Here is a 14,295-nt window from a genome sequence, read left to right as displayed (position 1 = left end):
GTTCTCTCTTTCCCTCTGCAGTCCTTTCTCTATCTTGTGTGGTACACTACCATGTCCATCTTGGGCCATTACAACAACTTTTTCTTTGCTGCTCATTTGCTGGACATAGCTATGGGCTTTAAGACTCTGAGGACCATCCTCTCTTCTGTTACTCACAATGGCAAACAGGTGAGTGCAGTTCAGACTTTAAACAGTGGAGGTCACTGCTGTTCCCTTAAGTCTGGAGTTAATTTTACATTTTACAAAGACAGACATGCTCTGTTGCTCTTCTAGTTGGTCCTGACTGTGGGATTGTTGGCAGTGGTAGTGTACCTGTACACTGTTGTGGCTTTCAACTTCTTCCGAAAATTCTACAACAAGAGTGAAGATGACAACGAGCCAGACATGAAATGTGATGACATGATGACTGTGAGTGTTTTGCTTGCTGGACGGTTGTTATTGGGAGCTGCTGACCTTTGGTCCTTGATTGACATCATGACCGTGTTTTATTCATGTCTCTTCTCTGAAACTCTTTAATTTCTTTCTTCTCTCCCTTAGTGCTACCTATTTCACATGTATGTAGGTGTACGTGCAGGGGGTGGAATTGGGGATGAAATCGAAGACCCAGCAGGAGACCCATATGAACTCTACCGCATCCTGTTTGACATCACCTTTTTTTTCTTTGTCATTGTCATCCTTCTTGCTATTATTCAAGGTATGTACTCCTAAGCACAATAGTGCTTATAAACCCAATCAAGTTTTTTCTGACAATTATTAAGTCAGGGGTATAGGAGAGAAACACGTGCACCAACAGAGTCTGAATACATAAGCATCAAAGGAAGGCCCTTGGGTCCACAGACACAAAAGGCTGTGGCAGTCGGGGTGTGAAGGACCGTGCTGGTGAGAGCTGGTTAAGCTTTTGTTGCCAAATTGTGGTTATAAACAGACTAACGGGCACACATTTCAGATGTTGAAGTCACACACAGTTAGTCTCACAAACACATATACACTCACTCAGTGAGAAAGTCGGAAGTGGTTACTGAAACATCTCATGGACACCTCTAAAATAGGCTGGTAATTTTCAGTGCAGTATCTGCTCTGGGAACGAGTGCTGGAGTTTGGAGTGCTGCTGTTTGTCCATCTGTTCAGTATGAATCTCCCTTTCCTGTCTGTACATTACAGGTCTGATCATTGATGCATTCGGAGAGCTGAGGGACCAACAGGAGCAAGTCAAAGAGGACATGGAGGTGAGGGAGTTTGTAAAAGTCAAATACACGCTGCAACTAAGAACTCAAAGTGACGAAAACATCAGCAGGGATTAATCTATTTAGTGATTCCAGTGAGTTATCTTTTCTGACAGATGTTTGAACAATTTAAGGCAAACGGCCCATGTGCTTTTAGGTTGTGCTTTCATTATTTCAACTAGAACAGCAGAAAATAGTGGTCAAGCCAACAGGCATGTCAACTAAAATATCCAAATTAATGCATTACTGTAATAAACTCATTCTAATAAAGAATGATATAGATATATTATGATTGGTATCTTAATGTACCAAATACTAATCCTTTTAATATTTGTGTAGAACAGAAATGCATGTATAAATAAGCCAGAGGTTTGTGTTTTCCTAAGAAAATGGTCAATTTCCTAATATGCTTGTTTTTTTCATGCCATAGACAAAGTGCTTTATCTGCGGCATTGGTAATGACTACTTTGACACAACACCCCATGGTTTTGAGACGCATACCTTGCAGGAGCACAACTTGGCTAACTACCTGTAAGTTTGTTCAGAGCATCATTTCAGCCAATAAATTATTTCAGTAATTAAAATTCTCTCTTAGAAGAAAGCACTCTTGTAAGCACTCTACAGTGTCTGCTGTACATTAATATGTGACTTGAATGTCATAAAATTTAAAACATGAACGAAGATTTCTTTCTTTTTGTCTTTCCTTTCTTCTTTTGAGTCATTGAGTTTCTTGTCCCTTGTATTCAGCACTTAATCTGCTGAATGGAACAGTGGTTTCTCTGCATAGTGCATAGTTAGTTAAAATGGAAGTCATTTTCAGTTCTCTTTGCATGCTGAATAATTCAGGTTTTTACGGATCATGCCTTCATGACATAAAAAGGAAAGAAAATAACATTTTATGAGATGCTCTGCTACCTACCTTTGATGGGATATTGCATTTTCAGGTTCTTCTTGATGTACATTATCAACAAAGATGAGACCGAACACACAGGCCAGGCATGTATCCCAGCAAACAACTGAATTTTATAACCAGGAATTGTAAACATGTTTAATTTGAGACTAAGAGTAACATACTACAACATACTACAAATGAATTACTTCTACTTAACATATCAGTCATTTTTGTTTTCAGGAGTCATATGTGTGGAAGATGTACCAGGAACGGTGTTGGGATTTCTTCCCGGCTGGAGACTGCTTCAGGAAGCAATATGAAGACCAACTGGGGTAGAGAGGACCAGGTTCTCTGTCTCTGAGTTCACACGACAGCATATGACCAGCGTTTAACTACATCCAGTTAGAACTTGAAAAGAATGTCTGTGAAGAGATGTTCTTCTTACCTCTAGATGAGCCACTTTTATAAAATGCCCAGTGAACCAGTGTTACCTTTGGTGCAGTGCCAATTTGATCAGTTTTACAGTTCAGACTTGACCTCCTGATGTTTGATAGTCAGTTTAGGAAATATATGATATTTTTTCCTCCCTTTTGTTCCTGAAAACGTGTTGCCTTCTACCATACAACCCCATTGCACAACATTTTTGTCCATGAGATCCCTCTGGTTGTGTGGGGTAACACCATGAGGTGTGAGTATCCACCCTTAATATGCACAAGAACACTTCTTCAATGTTGAAAAATGTTGAAAAATGAGACTTATGCCAAATGAGAGGGTGAGAAGATGTGTTTTATGGAGCGTTTTCAGTTTACTTTAACATGCTTGCTGAGATGTGGACATGTCCATGTCAAAAAAGACTGATTATGCGATGAATTGCCTAATATTATGAACTGATGAAGTGCCTTAAATGACAACCAAGCTATGCAAATGGATTTGTCTTATTTATAATATATTAGTGCAGTAGTTTTCCTGGATTTTGCAACTCATGTGATTTACTTGGTGGGTTTTGTTTTTCATTTGGAAAAAAGACAAAGGGACTTAAATACAGTTTAAAAACTGTCCATGGACCTGCCAACAAAAACATCACATCCAAAATTTAATGAACGTGTTTAAAAAAAAAAAAGTTAAAATATCAGAATAAAATGCTATTGTATGGCCATTGGTATGTAGTAGCTTTGCTGTGCATTTTTTGAAGAAAAAAATAATAATAAAAGAGATCAATGCAATACAAGCTGCAGTGTTTTAATACAATCCTGTGTTACTCTTACAGAACAGAATTTAATTTGTTGGCCACTGTCCACAACATGACTGATTTGGTACCACTACTTCTGTATTTATAAAGACAAATGTAGTGACCTACATGTGTCACGAATTGAGACATGTTCATAACTTAAGCTTTATCTTTATTTATGAAACTAATCTGAAATCTGTGTTGAGGGCCAAAGCACTCACTCACCATCCATAACTGCTTAATCCATATTGTGGTTATTAGTGTCAAGATGTTTGCAGTGCGGGGACCTGCACTGCAGGGTGCAGGGCCAAAACAAAATATTAGCAAGTGTGAATTATCTCTTTGGCTCCTATTATGCTCTAATGTTGCCTATTAGACCTATCGTTCTGTTCCTGACTCTGCCTCCGATACTGCTCCGGTGACCCACGCTTCCATCCAACACGTCTACAGCCTGCTGCTTTCCTCTACCAACTCCACATGAGTGCAGTTCCTCTCTCCTCTGAATCACTTCCTCCTCTCGCAGTGGAGAGGAGCCTCGGCCTACACCATGCACCATGCACTCTCCCTCCCTTTCTGATGCCGAGCTCCAGCCCAAGTGTCCCCATAGTGAGAGCACAAACCACCAAGGTTCTTCCTGCTTCCTAGTGTTGGCCGCATGTGCGCCACAAGCTCATGCTTCTGAGTTCACCACCACTCTGTGCAGGGGATACTTTACTAGACACAAAGACACTGAGCCAGCACAGCACACAGTACAGACAACAAAATGTGTCCTCTGCATTTAGCCCATACCCAAGTAAGCAGTGGGCAGCCATGAAAGTCACACAGGGAGCTGTGTGTAGCAATGGTACCTTGCTCAAGTGGACTCCAATGGCACCTTGGTTGTTTGGGGTTTGAACCTACAACCCTTTGATTATGAATCCACTTCCAGTTTAAATGTCCAGCACAGGTTTTTGTTGAACTGATGTGCTCTCATAGTCGATGTAACAGAGCTCATGTCTGTAATTTCTAAATGGCTTTCTAAAATAAAATAAAGTATATTGTTAGTCTTGGGTGTTGAAGAACATAAGAACAAGATAGCAGGATTACTTAACAAGGAAATGGAGGATTAAGGAAAATGGTAAACTAACAAAAAGCCCAAACACATGGCAAGGAGCCTATTTCCTGATTCTGGGTTGGAAGTGTAGCTAGCAGGAACCAAAGTCATTCTGACTCAGAGGGGAGTTGTTGGTGTAGTGTTTAAAATGATCTTTTAAAGTTTTTTGACGGAAGTCAAGTTCACGAATGTAAATTAAATGTAATATTTGTACAAATATAAAAAGATGTTATATCATGGAAATATTTGAAACTATGTTTGGGGTTAATTTATTATGGTAACCTGTAAAATGATGAGCCAGGACTATAAAAGCCTTGCTTATTGAGTTTTGGAGAATTGGAGAAGTGGATTTATTGACTGTATAGTGAATGATTGTTTTTCCTGTTTGTTTGAGTGTTCACTTGCATGTTAATTTTCTCCTCCCACAGTGGTTTTGTTTTGTTGATTTGCTTATTTTTGTATGTACAGGCCAAATGTTTGGACACACCTTCTCATTCAATGTGTTTTCTTTATTTTCATGACCATTTACATTGGTTGATTCTCACTGAAGGCATCAAAACTATGAATGAACACATGTGGAGTTATGTACTTAACAAAAAAAGGTGAAATAACTGAAAACATGTTTTATATTCTAGTTTCTTCAAAATAGCCACCCTTTGCTCTGATTACTGCTTTGCACACTCTTAGCATTCTCTCGATGAGCTTCAAGAGGTTGTCACCTGAAATGGTTTTCCAACAGTCTTGAAGGAGTTCCCAGAGGTGTTTAGCACTTGTTGGCCCCTTTGCCTTCACTCTGCGGTCCAGCTCACCCCAAACCATCTCGATTGGGTTCAGGTCAGGTGACTGTGGAGGCCAGGTCTCCTCTTTATGTTAAGTACATAACTCCGCATGTGTTCATTCATAGTTTTGATGCCTTCAGTGAGAATCTACCAATGTAAATGGTCATGAAAATAAAGAAAACACATTGAATGAGAAGGTGTGTCCAAACTTTTGGCCTGTACTGTATTTGTCATTTTTGTACTTACTATTTTTTCCAATAAACAAGGCCTGCCCTCGTTAACACCCAACTCTGTGTCATCATCTCTGCAGTCCATCACCTTTCAGGTTGTTCTGGAAGGGTAAAATTTCAATGGATGTCTTGTAGCTATGCATAGTAGACTGAATGACAGTGTTGTAAGATTGGGCGTCGCAGGACCATGCTTTTGTTTTGCATAGCGGCCGTTGCAGGACCATGCTTTTGTTTTGCATAGCGACCGTCTACAAGAAGAAATGTGACATTCCTGTGCCAATTGTTGTGCATGAAGATTCAACACCTTGTTTTTCATGCCTTTTGTCGGACGGCAACGTGTGAGGTGTCAGGACTGCCCACTCTCTTTGTCTTCCCCAGATGGGAGGCACCGGGGGGCGTGACATCAGAAACAACAGGTTCTGATTGGTCTGTGACAACTTCCTGTAGGCTAGTGACAACTTCCTGTAGGCCAGGGGTATAAAGGTCTGCTCACATGTGGGGAAGGGACTTTTTTCCTTTTCTTTTCTTTCCCAGCTGTCTTTCCATCGAAACTGGATCTTCTGGTTTTCGAGCCTGCTCTATCATCTCATTATTTCTCATGGCTCTGCCTCTTTCTCTCTCTCTCTCCCCCCCTTTACTCTTTCTTCTCATTTTTGTTTTCTCTGTAACCTTGGTACCTTATTACATTCAATATTCACATGTAACTACAATAATTATTTACCGGTGTCAATAAATTAGAAACTGTTCATTTTTAACCTCTATTGTGCCATGCCTCTTTCTGCCAGGTAACATCAAGTTGGAGTGGTTGAATACAGTGCTTTTGTGTGGAGGGAGAAAGAGTTTTTCTACACTCAGTTCTCTCTCTACCACTGTCTTTTTTTACAGTGTACAGTATATACTGCTGACCACACCTTGGTATTTTACCCTCTTATAATATCTCAGGGTCCCCTACCCTGAAGGACTGTTTCTATTTTGAGATGGCTAGTTTGACCAATGCATATGGAGAGTTGATCTTGCGTATCAGACCCTAATACATTCTACACAACCCTGTGATGGATAAACCATCACAGAGGACGCTGAGGCTCTAATGTCCACAGTATCAGGATTTCCAGTGGCGGTTGTGGCAGTGTGTGACTGTCACTGGGTGGTGGGCCATGGGTAGCTGGCTGATGTAGGGAAGATTATCTGGGCAGATCATTCTGGAGGATCCCTGGGTGCGTCTGACCTTCTCCACCGTCTGGCTGTTCGGCATGAACCTGCAGTGGGTGGTAGGGTGAATAAGTGAGCTGAGCAGTTGTGTAACCAGCATTAATTTCATGAAATTCATAAAGTAAAATTATGTGTAGAATAAGCATTAACCATTAAAGTCAGACTGAGAGCAGATTAATCAAAATTTTCTCCAAAATCCCTCTAAAAGAAAAAAACAAGACATTCCTCTGGTTTCCCCATGCTGCAATACTTCTAACATGTTTTTTTCTGATTAGGGACCCAGGTATTCATCATGATGGCTCTAAACACATTTGTTCCTCTTCTAATTGTTATGTGCAGCTCAACTGTTTGTAGCCCTGACATTTGACCCAAATAAGGGAAATAGATGGACAACACAGGTAGGACATAGTGGAATGTTCATCCTGCACCTGAGGGTGGAGCTTTTAAATGATCACTTAGTCAATCTGTCTGTTGTGTCTTCGGGGAATTTCCAAGAACTGCACAATTAGATTTTCCTGCTTATCCTGAACATAAATAGATAAAAAATTACAGCTCTAATTACATCTTAATTGCAATTGAAATGACCTCTTCTCCCCATGTGAACCAGCATGGATGTTTGCTGTTTGTGTTATAGATATTCAGACAGTTTCAGCTTCACATGATTTTAAACTGGTTCTGAACATGTTTCAACCCATTAAATGACAATTCTGTCAACATTATCACCACATCTTATCAAAAAGCAAATAAATCATGCATATATGTTAAAAACCCTTACTCCAAATATGTTGACTATGATCAACAAATTGCGTAATGGATGATGCACATTCTTGCCAAAAATTGTGGGTCTTTTGATGGAAGATGGACCCACACACATGAAGCTCAGGTTACAGTGAGTAGGTAAGTAGTTTTCCACTACTCAGAATTGTTTATGTATGTGTATTGTCACGGTGCACCTCGGGCACTTACCCACACATCCTCGGAAGGCAGGAACAACCACTGGAGTGACCAGTCAGCGGGTGACCTCATGATCCGGAGTATAGGCAGCTGTCACGCCCGCGAGCTGACAGGGGAGGGAAGCGCAGAGGTGGGACATAAGGGAAACAAGGATTTATTTATAATTAAACAATAAACACAAATAAACGCGGGTCTGTGGCCGAAATCAGTTTACCCTAATAGAAAACAAAAACACAAACGAGCCCACAGGCGTGTGACGATTGCCAGATCTCAAAACATAAAAACATTCACCAACGGAAGTCAAGTTCATGACCGAGTCCATGAAAATGCTGTCACTCCAGAAGGGACGGCGCTCCAGTCCTTTATAGGCTGTCGGGATTAGGCACAGGTGATAAGACCAGGTGCCGACAATCCTGACAGAGCCCCCCCTCCAAGGGCTACGTCCTCAGAGCCCCAGCAGTACCATCAGTGGAGGCGGTGGGACGGATGGCGGCAACCACAGGGCTCCTGCCCTGCTGTATCCTACCCTTGGAGGACCCGGTCCCTCGGGCTGGCTCCCCGGCATGGTTAGGCGTGGCGGCCCCGGCCCCTTGGGTTGGCTCCCCGGCGTGGTCAGGTGTGGCGGCCCTGGTCCCTCGGACTGGATCCCTGGCGTGGTCAGGCGTGGCGGCTCCGGTCCCTCAGGCTGGCTCCCCGGCATGGTCCCGCATGCCGGATCCGGACCCTCTGAACTGCACACAATAATCAGGGCTGATCCATCTGGGTATGTGCGGATCCTGTCTCTGCACGTCCCCTCTGACATGTCTTGTGTCCTTCCCTGCACTGCGCAGGGAGGTTGTCCCAGAGCATCCGGCAACCACATACGGCACCCTAGGCTAGTGCCTTCTGGGACCATGCAGCCTCTCGCTGCACGTCCCTGCTGGCAGAGTGGCCAGCTTCTCTCCCTGCACTGTGCAGGGAGGCGGTCCAGGAGCCTCTGGCGACCGTTCCAGGCACCCCAGGCTGGTGCCTTCTCGGCATGTGCAGCCCCTCTCACTTTCTCACTGCTGCCGATGCCATCATCTTTGCTCCGCCCTCTCACCCGCCGATGTTGCCGCTTCCGGGTTTCGCGGATTCTCCCGGGGGTGACGTCATCACGCGGCGCCGCGTACCATGGCTCCTCAGGGAGAAAGCGCTCCACCAGAACGGGTGTCGTGTCTCTCCCCTGGCGTCCGCGCGCCGGGCTGCCTCTGCGCTTTTGGGAGGAGCTCCGACATTCTGTCATGCCCGCGAGCTGACAGGGGAGGGAAGCGCAGAGGCGGGACATAAGGGAAACAAGGATTTATTTATAAATACACAATAAACACAAATAAATGCAGGTCTGTGGTGATAAGACCAGGTGCCGTCAATCCTGACAGCAGCACAGAAATAGCTATATGACAGACCGGTCCAGTAAAGAGAGTTGCAACCAAGGGAATGCATGGTGGTGCCTTCCTCAACCTGTAAATTCCTCACCACCTGTCAGGGCCCTACACGGTGGTTGAGAAAACTGGACCGGTCAGCCCGGGTAAGCCAGCCAGGCCGGCGCCAGGCACTGATGGTATACCCAGGATATACCAGATATAGATCAGCGGCCCTATAGAGTGCCAGAGGCTCGCTGCACCGCCGTAGTAGAGGAGGTACAATGCATGCATGCCTTGGGGGGTCATCAAAGAAAGCTGAGTCCCTGGTTTAGCTCGGTAGTCATGACGGAAAAAAAGGACAGTATGTACTAACTCTGTAGTGACTTCCGAAAGCTCAATGAGACCTAAAACCTGAACAGGTGAACATCCGGGCCATCCAGGAGGCCCCCGGCTTAACAACGAAGACACAGGTTCATGCATTCCTTGGGTTGGTGGGGTACTACCAGCAATTCACTTCTTCTTTTTCCACTCTGGCAGCCCCCCTCTCTGATGAAAAAGGACCCGGAGAGGATAGTCTGGGATGTAGGGCTGGGAGCTGTCCTGACCCAGGTTTTGGAAGGGAAGGAACACTCAGCACTATATCTCAGCCACAAGCTCCTGTCAGCAAAGGCCATCCACTGGGCCAACCACAAGACTAGGTACTACCTCACTGGCCAGTACTCCACCCTTGTTACGGACCACGCACCCCTCCAGTGGAGCTCCAGGACTACTGCTTTACTGCACAGAACTGCCCTGGAACGTGCCACACCAACGCTGACTGTCTGTTTCGGCTCCCTGCTCCAGGACCCAGATAGCCCTTGTCTACCATATTGGATAAAAGAAGTCACGGAGCACATCCGGCACTCATCCATATGACCACTCTGGCACCACAACAAACGACCGTGGAGATGCGGCAGTACCAAGGAGAGCAACTGGACCACAAAAACAATAACAACATGAACACACGGCTGATGGGTCCCACCTCTAAGCCACCATGGCTTAGTGCTATCAACAACGGCTCAGGCACCTATAAAATCCCCATACGACAGCGCAGGCTGGGTGATCAGAATGCGAATGCAGTCATTCGACCTCCCGGGGCCGTGTTCAAGCTTAACTCTGTGTCCGTGGTTCTCTTTTCTATAGCCTCAGTATGTATGTATGCATTGCTCATCATATCATAGGGAACGGAGCATGTTTATAATTATTTATTACTTTTGATAAAGGATCTGGTTCCTGTTGTCAAGTATAGTGATAGGGTAAATTTTATCTTTAGGGAAGGTGGATGACCTAGTGGGTAAAGAAAACAGACCTGCTCATAGGTTAAAAGCAGAGGACATATTTTGTTGTGTGCACCATGTTCTATGTTGTGTTTCACAATGACAATCACTTCACTTCACATCTTTACATTACATTATACTATGTCTCCACAAAGATAGAGAAAAAAAACTTCTTGTGTGTGTGTGTGTGTGTGTGTGTGTGTGTGTGTGTGTGTGTATGGGCGCCCTGTGTGTCCTTTGGCATATGCTCTTAACACAGCTGTGTCCATCCCACCCTGTAACCAGCCTCCAATGAAAAAAGGCAGTGGGGGAAGGGTAAAGAATTTAGGATTACCCTTCATTGAATCCATATTTCCTGCAAATCCACCCATCTCTCAAACTGCGGGTGGTTCAGCAGCTGTAAGGCCACCGCTCCAGAACGATTTAGCGGGATTGTGCCTCTTTTCTGTATGATTTGTTTTTGTCATCCTAGAAATTGGAGTAATTACGCAACTGTGCACTGGGAATGTGTTAATCCCCACATCCGCCCAGGGGTGACTGACCTCCACCTAGGGGTTGGGCTGTGGAGCTTGGACAAGGCCTTGTTGTTAGTGGGTCACCATACTTTTCACAGGAAATATTTCCTACAGGAGGTCAGGTCTCTCTCTGCCTTTTTCTCTCTATTGAAGTGAAGGCTACCAATGTCTCTCAGTCAAATTAGGTAAGGGATTATGTTGAAACAAAACAAGGGTCGATACAGCTTGGCCTTTGAAATGGTTTCATTTCATTAAAAGGGAGAATACATTACCTTTTTTTGTTCCATCCACAAAGCACCCTACTGAGGAGTTAAAGGCAGACAGTACTCTTCATCAGGGTGCTGTGTTCACAAGAGTGATCCCGTATTATTTCTAACTCAATCAGCAAAGCCCCTTTCTCCTTCTGTCACTCCCTGAGCTGCATTCAAAGGGAATGTGACTGGGTTAGCTAAGCATCAGCTTACTTTTTTAAAAATCTGTCCTGTTCCCAACACCAGCATGATTCTTTAGAGATTGTTGGAAGCTTCAAGTCAACTGATTTGTCTCTCCCTCTCTCTCGACCGAGGAAAAACTGTCCAAGTCATTTACCAGTCAGCATTTGGTTTCATGTCCTGTACACTGGTGCCAGTGTATCAGAAACAGTGCCAGCTCCTTTAACACCAACACTCTTGACCTTGCAATGTTGGAGAAATTTCTTACCAGTAAAAAAAATGGTGGAGGCATCAGAGAATTAAAAAGCAACAATGTAGTAAAACTGCAAAGGATGAAGAGAAAAAAAGTCTGAGAGGTGAAAGATCTCCTGGTATGGAGGCTTGCAGAAGAAAGCCAGGCTGAGCTGAGAGAAGCAGGGAGCCTCTCACTCCAACAGTCTCCTATTGCGCTGATAAGGCAGCCAGTGACCTCCAGTCATTAGGGGCAAAATGCTCACACTGACAAAAAACATGTGCCAGTCGTCCAGAATGAGGGTCAACACATCTGGTTTAAAACAAAAGAAAGACATTTATTAGATCATAATTACAAAAAAAAAAAAGAATTCAATAACAGATTCGGCATCTCACTATTACAATACAAACACATTCCCAACAAATGCAGACATGCACTGTAAAAATAACTGAATATTTTGATCTGATTGCATTTATGTGCTTTTAATCAAATAATAAAAAACAAACAACAACTGCAATCAACTGCAAGCTGTGTCAATAATAATTATGCCTTGTCAAACAAATCAAGCACATTCAACGCTCTACTGTAACAATGCATACTTATTCAGCATAGGAATAGTTTTCAGCTTTTACAAAAAGGACATCAACAAACTGCATGACTATGGTTATTAAACATAAATATCTTATTTAATCTTACTTTAATAAAATAATGACAAAATGCTAAACCATCAAAACTTTGTAATAATTAAATTATTGCTTGAAAATAGAGACCACGAATTCATGAAAAGGTAAGTAGAAGTACCCACACTACACACTGCAGACAGGAAAGGCTTTATTGATCCAACAGACATGACAGTATCTAAAAGAAGTTTTAAGCTTTGAATGAATTAAATGGCTTTCTCTCCCCGCATGACACAGAGTGTTCAGGGCGCTACATGGTCCAAAATATCTGCTGTTTATGGCGTGATTGTGAAGTTGTTTTGGATTTAGTGTAATAGCAGTGATTTTCTCTGGGGCTGTGCTGGGCTGATTGTAACTTTTCTGAGACTCCACGGGGCTTTGACCTCAAAGTGGCCTGCTGATTGGGCAGCAGGCAGTGCCTGTGGTGAGTCTTTCACACTCTTTGAGTCTGAAGAAGCCGGGGAGAAGCAACACACACTGTACAGGGAGCCAGGGGCCAACTGTTCAGTTCAGTCACTGGGGTGCTGTCTGTTATCACAGCACTGTTTCTCCAACTCCCTGGTCACATTTTACTCTGTCACTTCTATGATTACTTATTTTGATAATATAGATGCATATATGTAAATCTTTCTTTTCAGGCGGGCCAGAATATTCCTGTACTGCATTATCATAAAGGACCCAGTGGCAGTAAGCAGTACAGGAAAGAGGGGATAACCACTGCCTGCCAAAAAGTTAAATGAAAAAAAGGTGCTACTGAGGTGCCACTGAGCAAAGCACCGTCCCCACACACTGCTCCCCGGGAATCTGTCATGGCTGCCCACTGCTCACTCATTGTGATGGGTTAAATGCAGAGGACAAATTTCACTGTGTGCACCGTGTGCTGTGCTGCTGTGTATCACATGTGACAATCACTTCACTTTATTATTATTACAATATGTGACTATATGTACCAATGAATGATGTTGTGGGCAACCCGCGCCTCCTGTAATCTCTACTCACACACAAATCGGCACATGTAGATAAGAGGCTAGACGATAAGAGAATCATTTGAGAAAACGTTCTATATATTGAAGAAAACTACATGTATCAGTTATTGGCAAAAGTATCAGAAACTGGTATGAACTCCCCCATCCCCCACACATCCAGGAACAGCAACTGATGAATGTTGATCAGTCCTGTATACTGGATTAGAATAATTTTTTTGTGTGATTATACGTCTATTACTATTAGATTATGGTCAGAACCTTTTCTGCAAAATATTCAGATAATTCCACTTTGTGAGAACATCTTTTGTGCCTTGGGTTGTTGTCTTGCTGTGTGACCCACTTTCTGGACAGATGTCCTGACATTTTCCTTCAAAATTCGCTGATGGCAAACTGTCCTGCACCAGATGCTGCAAAACCAATCACAGATGCAATGTGGTCCTCATGGTGGTCTCCAAAAAAGCGTGCACTTCACATTTAAAATGAGGAGCTCTGTTTTGGTGCTCAAAACATCATTGTAGTGGTCTTCTGGCTGCATATGGAGGCTGTATATGGGGAGCTTGCAAGACTACACACCACACCACTTTACTGTTTTCATGATGATGAAGATGTATATCAGCCAATATGAAGAGAGATCTTTAGTTATTTACAAATTATTCTGAGATTCTTTGTCACTCTGTTAACTATTACACACCTTGTTTTTTTTTAACTCATTTTGTGAGCATGGCTATGTTTTGGCCATGCCATTTGTGCCACATTCTCTAAAATTGTGAAAATGTCATTATGAATGCAGCCTCATGAAATGAAAGTTTTATATAAATTATACTACTCATGAACTAAAGTTCAGATGTGAGGTTTTCAGGTGGTGCTAGAAGCAATGGAACAGACCATTGCTCTCCAACCTTGGAGGACACTAGGCCCTGATACACCACTTGATCCACCACACCGACTCAAAAACTTGGCGTTAACGGGAAGAATGTTGGAACCAGTTGTGTAAAACAAGGGTAAACCTGCTTATACTCGATTGCACTGATCACATTTCTTTTTACAATTTGTTTAGATATTTTATGTTCTGTAATTTAACTGTAATTGTATTTTATGTGATTTTTATCTATTCTTTGAATTGAATTCTGTACAGCACTTTGGTC

The 14,295-nt window shown here is 43.1% G+C and overlaps 2 protein-coding genes across 23 annotated transcripts in view; one reads left to right on the top strand and one right to left on the bottom strand.

The window, feature by feature from the left end:
- LOC114789246 (ryanodine receptor 3) overlaps positions 1 to 4,070 on the top strand; it is a 140,583-nt gene extending 136,513 nt beyond the window's left edge. For 10 of the 22 annotated variants that reach the window (XM_028978615.1, XM_028978549.1, XM_028978478.1 and 7 more), the window contains 7 exons: positions 22 to 168; positions 274 to 408; positions 538 to 694; positions 1,162 to 1,226; positions 1,654 to 1,754; positions 2,168 to 2,219; positions 2,356 to 4,069. In XM_028978615.1, coding sequence (XP_028834448.1) covers positions 22 to 168; positions 274 to 408; positions 538 to 694; positions 1,162 to 1,226; positions 1,654 to 1,754; positions 2,168 to 2,219; positions 2,356 to 2,451 — 753 coding nt within the window. In that variant the 3' untranslated portion in view covers positions 2,452 to 4,069. Of the gene's footprint in view, positions 1 to 21; positions 169 to 273; positions 409 to 537; positions 695 to 1,161; positions 1,227 to 1,653; positions 1,755 to 2,167; positions 2,220 to 2,355 lie in introns of all 22 variants that reach the window. The other 12 variants (XM_028978624.1, XM_028978585.1, XM_028978602.1 and 9 more) reach the window with 3 other exon arrangements.
- A 2,474-nt stretch (positions 4,071 to 6,544) lies between these two features.
- LOC114772215 (uncharacterized) lies at positions 6,545 to 11,720 on the bottom strand. The gene is made up of 3 exons (XM_028965463.1): positions 11,521 to 11,720; positions 8,250 to 8,881; positions 6,545 to 6,701 (listed from the first exon to the last, which is right to left on the bottom strand). Exons 1-3 carry the CDS (start codon positions 11,542 to 11,544, stop codon positions 6,545 to 6,547), a joined length of 813 nt encoding a protein of 270 aa, XP_028821296.1. The 5' UTR covers positions 11,545 to 11,720.
- Positions 11,721 to 14,295: the final 2,575 nt, after the last annotated feature.

This window comes from Denticeps clupeoides, chromosome 1, assembly GCF_900700375.1.
Source record: "Denticeps clupeoides chromosome 1, fDenClu1.1, whole genome shotgun sequence".
In the NCBI taxonomy this organism is placed as follows: Eukaryota; Metazoa; Chordata; class Actinopteri; order Clupeiformes; family Denticipitidae; genus Denticeps; species Denticeps clupeoides.
The sequence above is the reverse complement of the archived record's forward strand: the minus strand, read 5'-3'. Positions and strand labels throughout refer to the sequence as shown.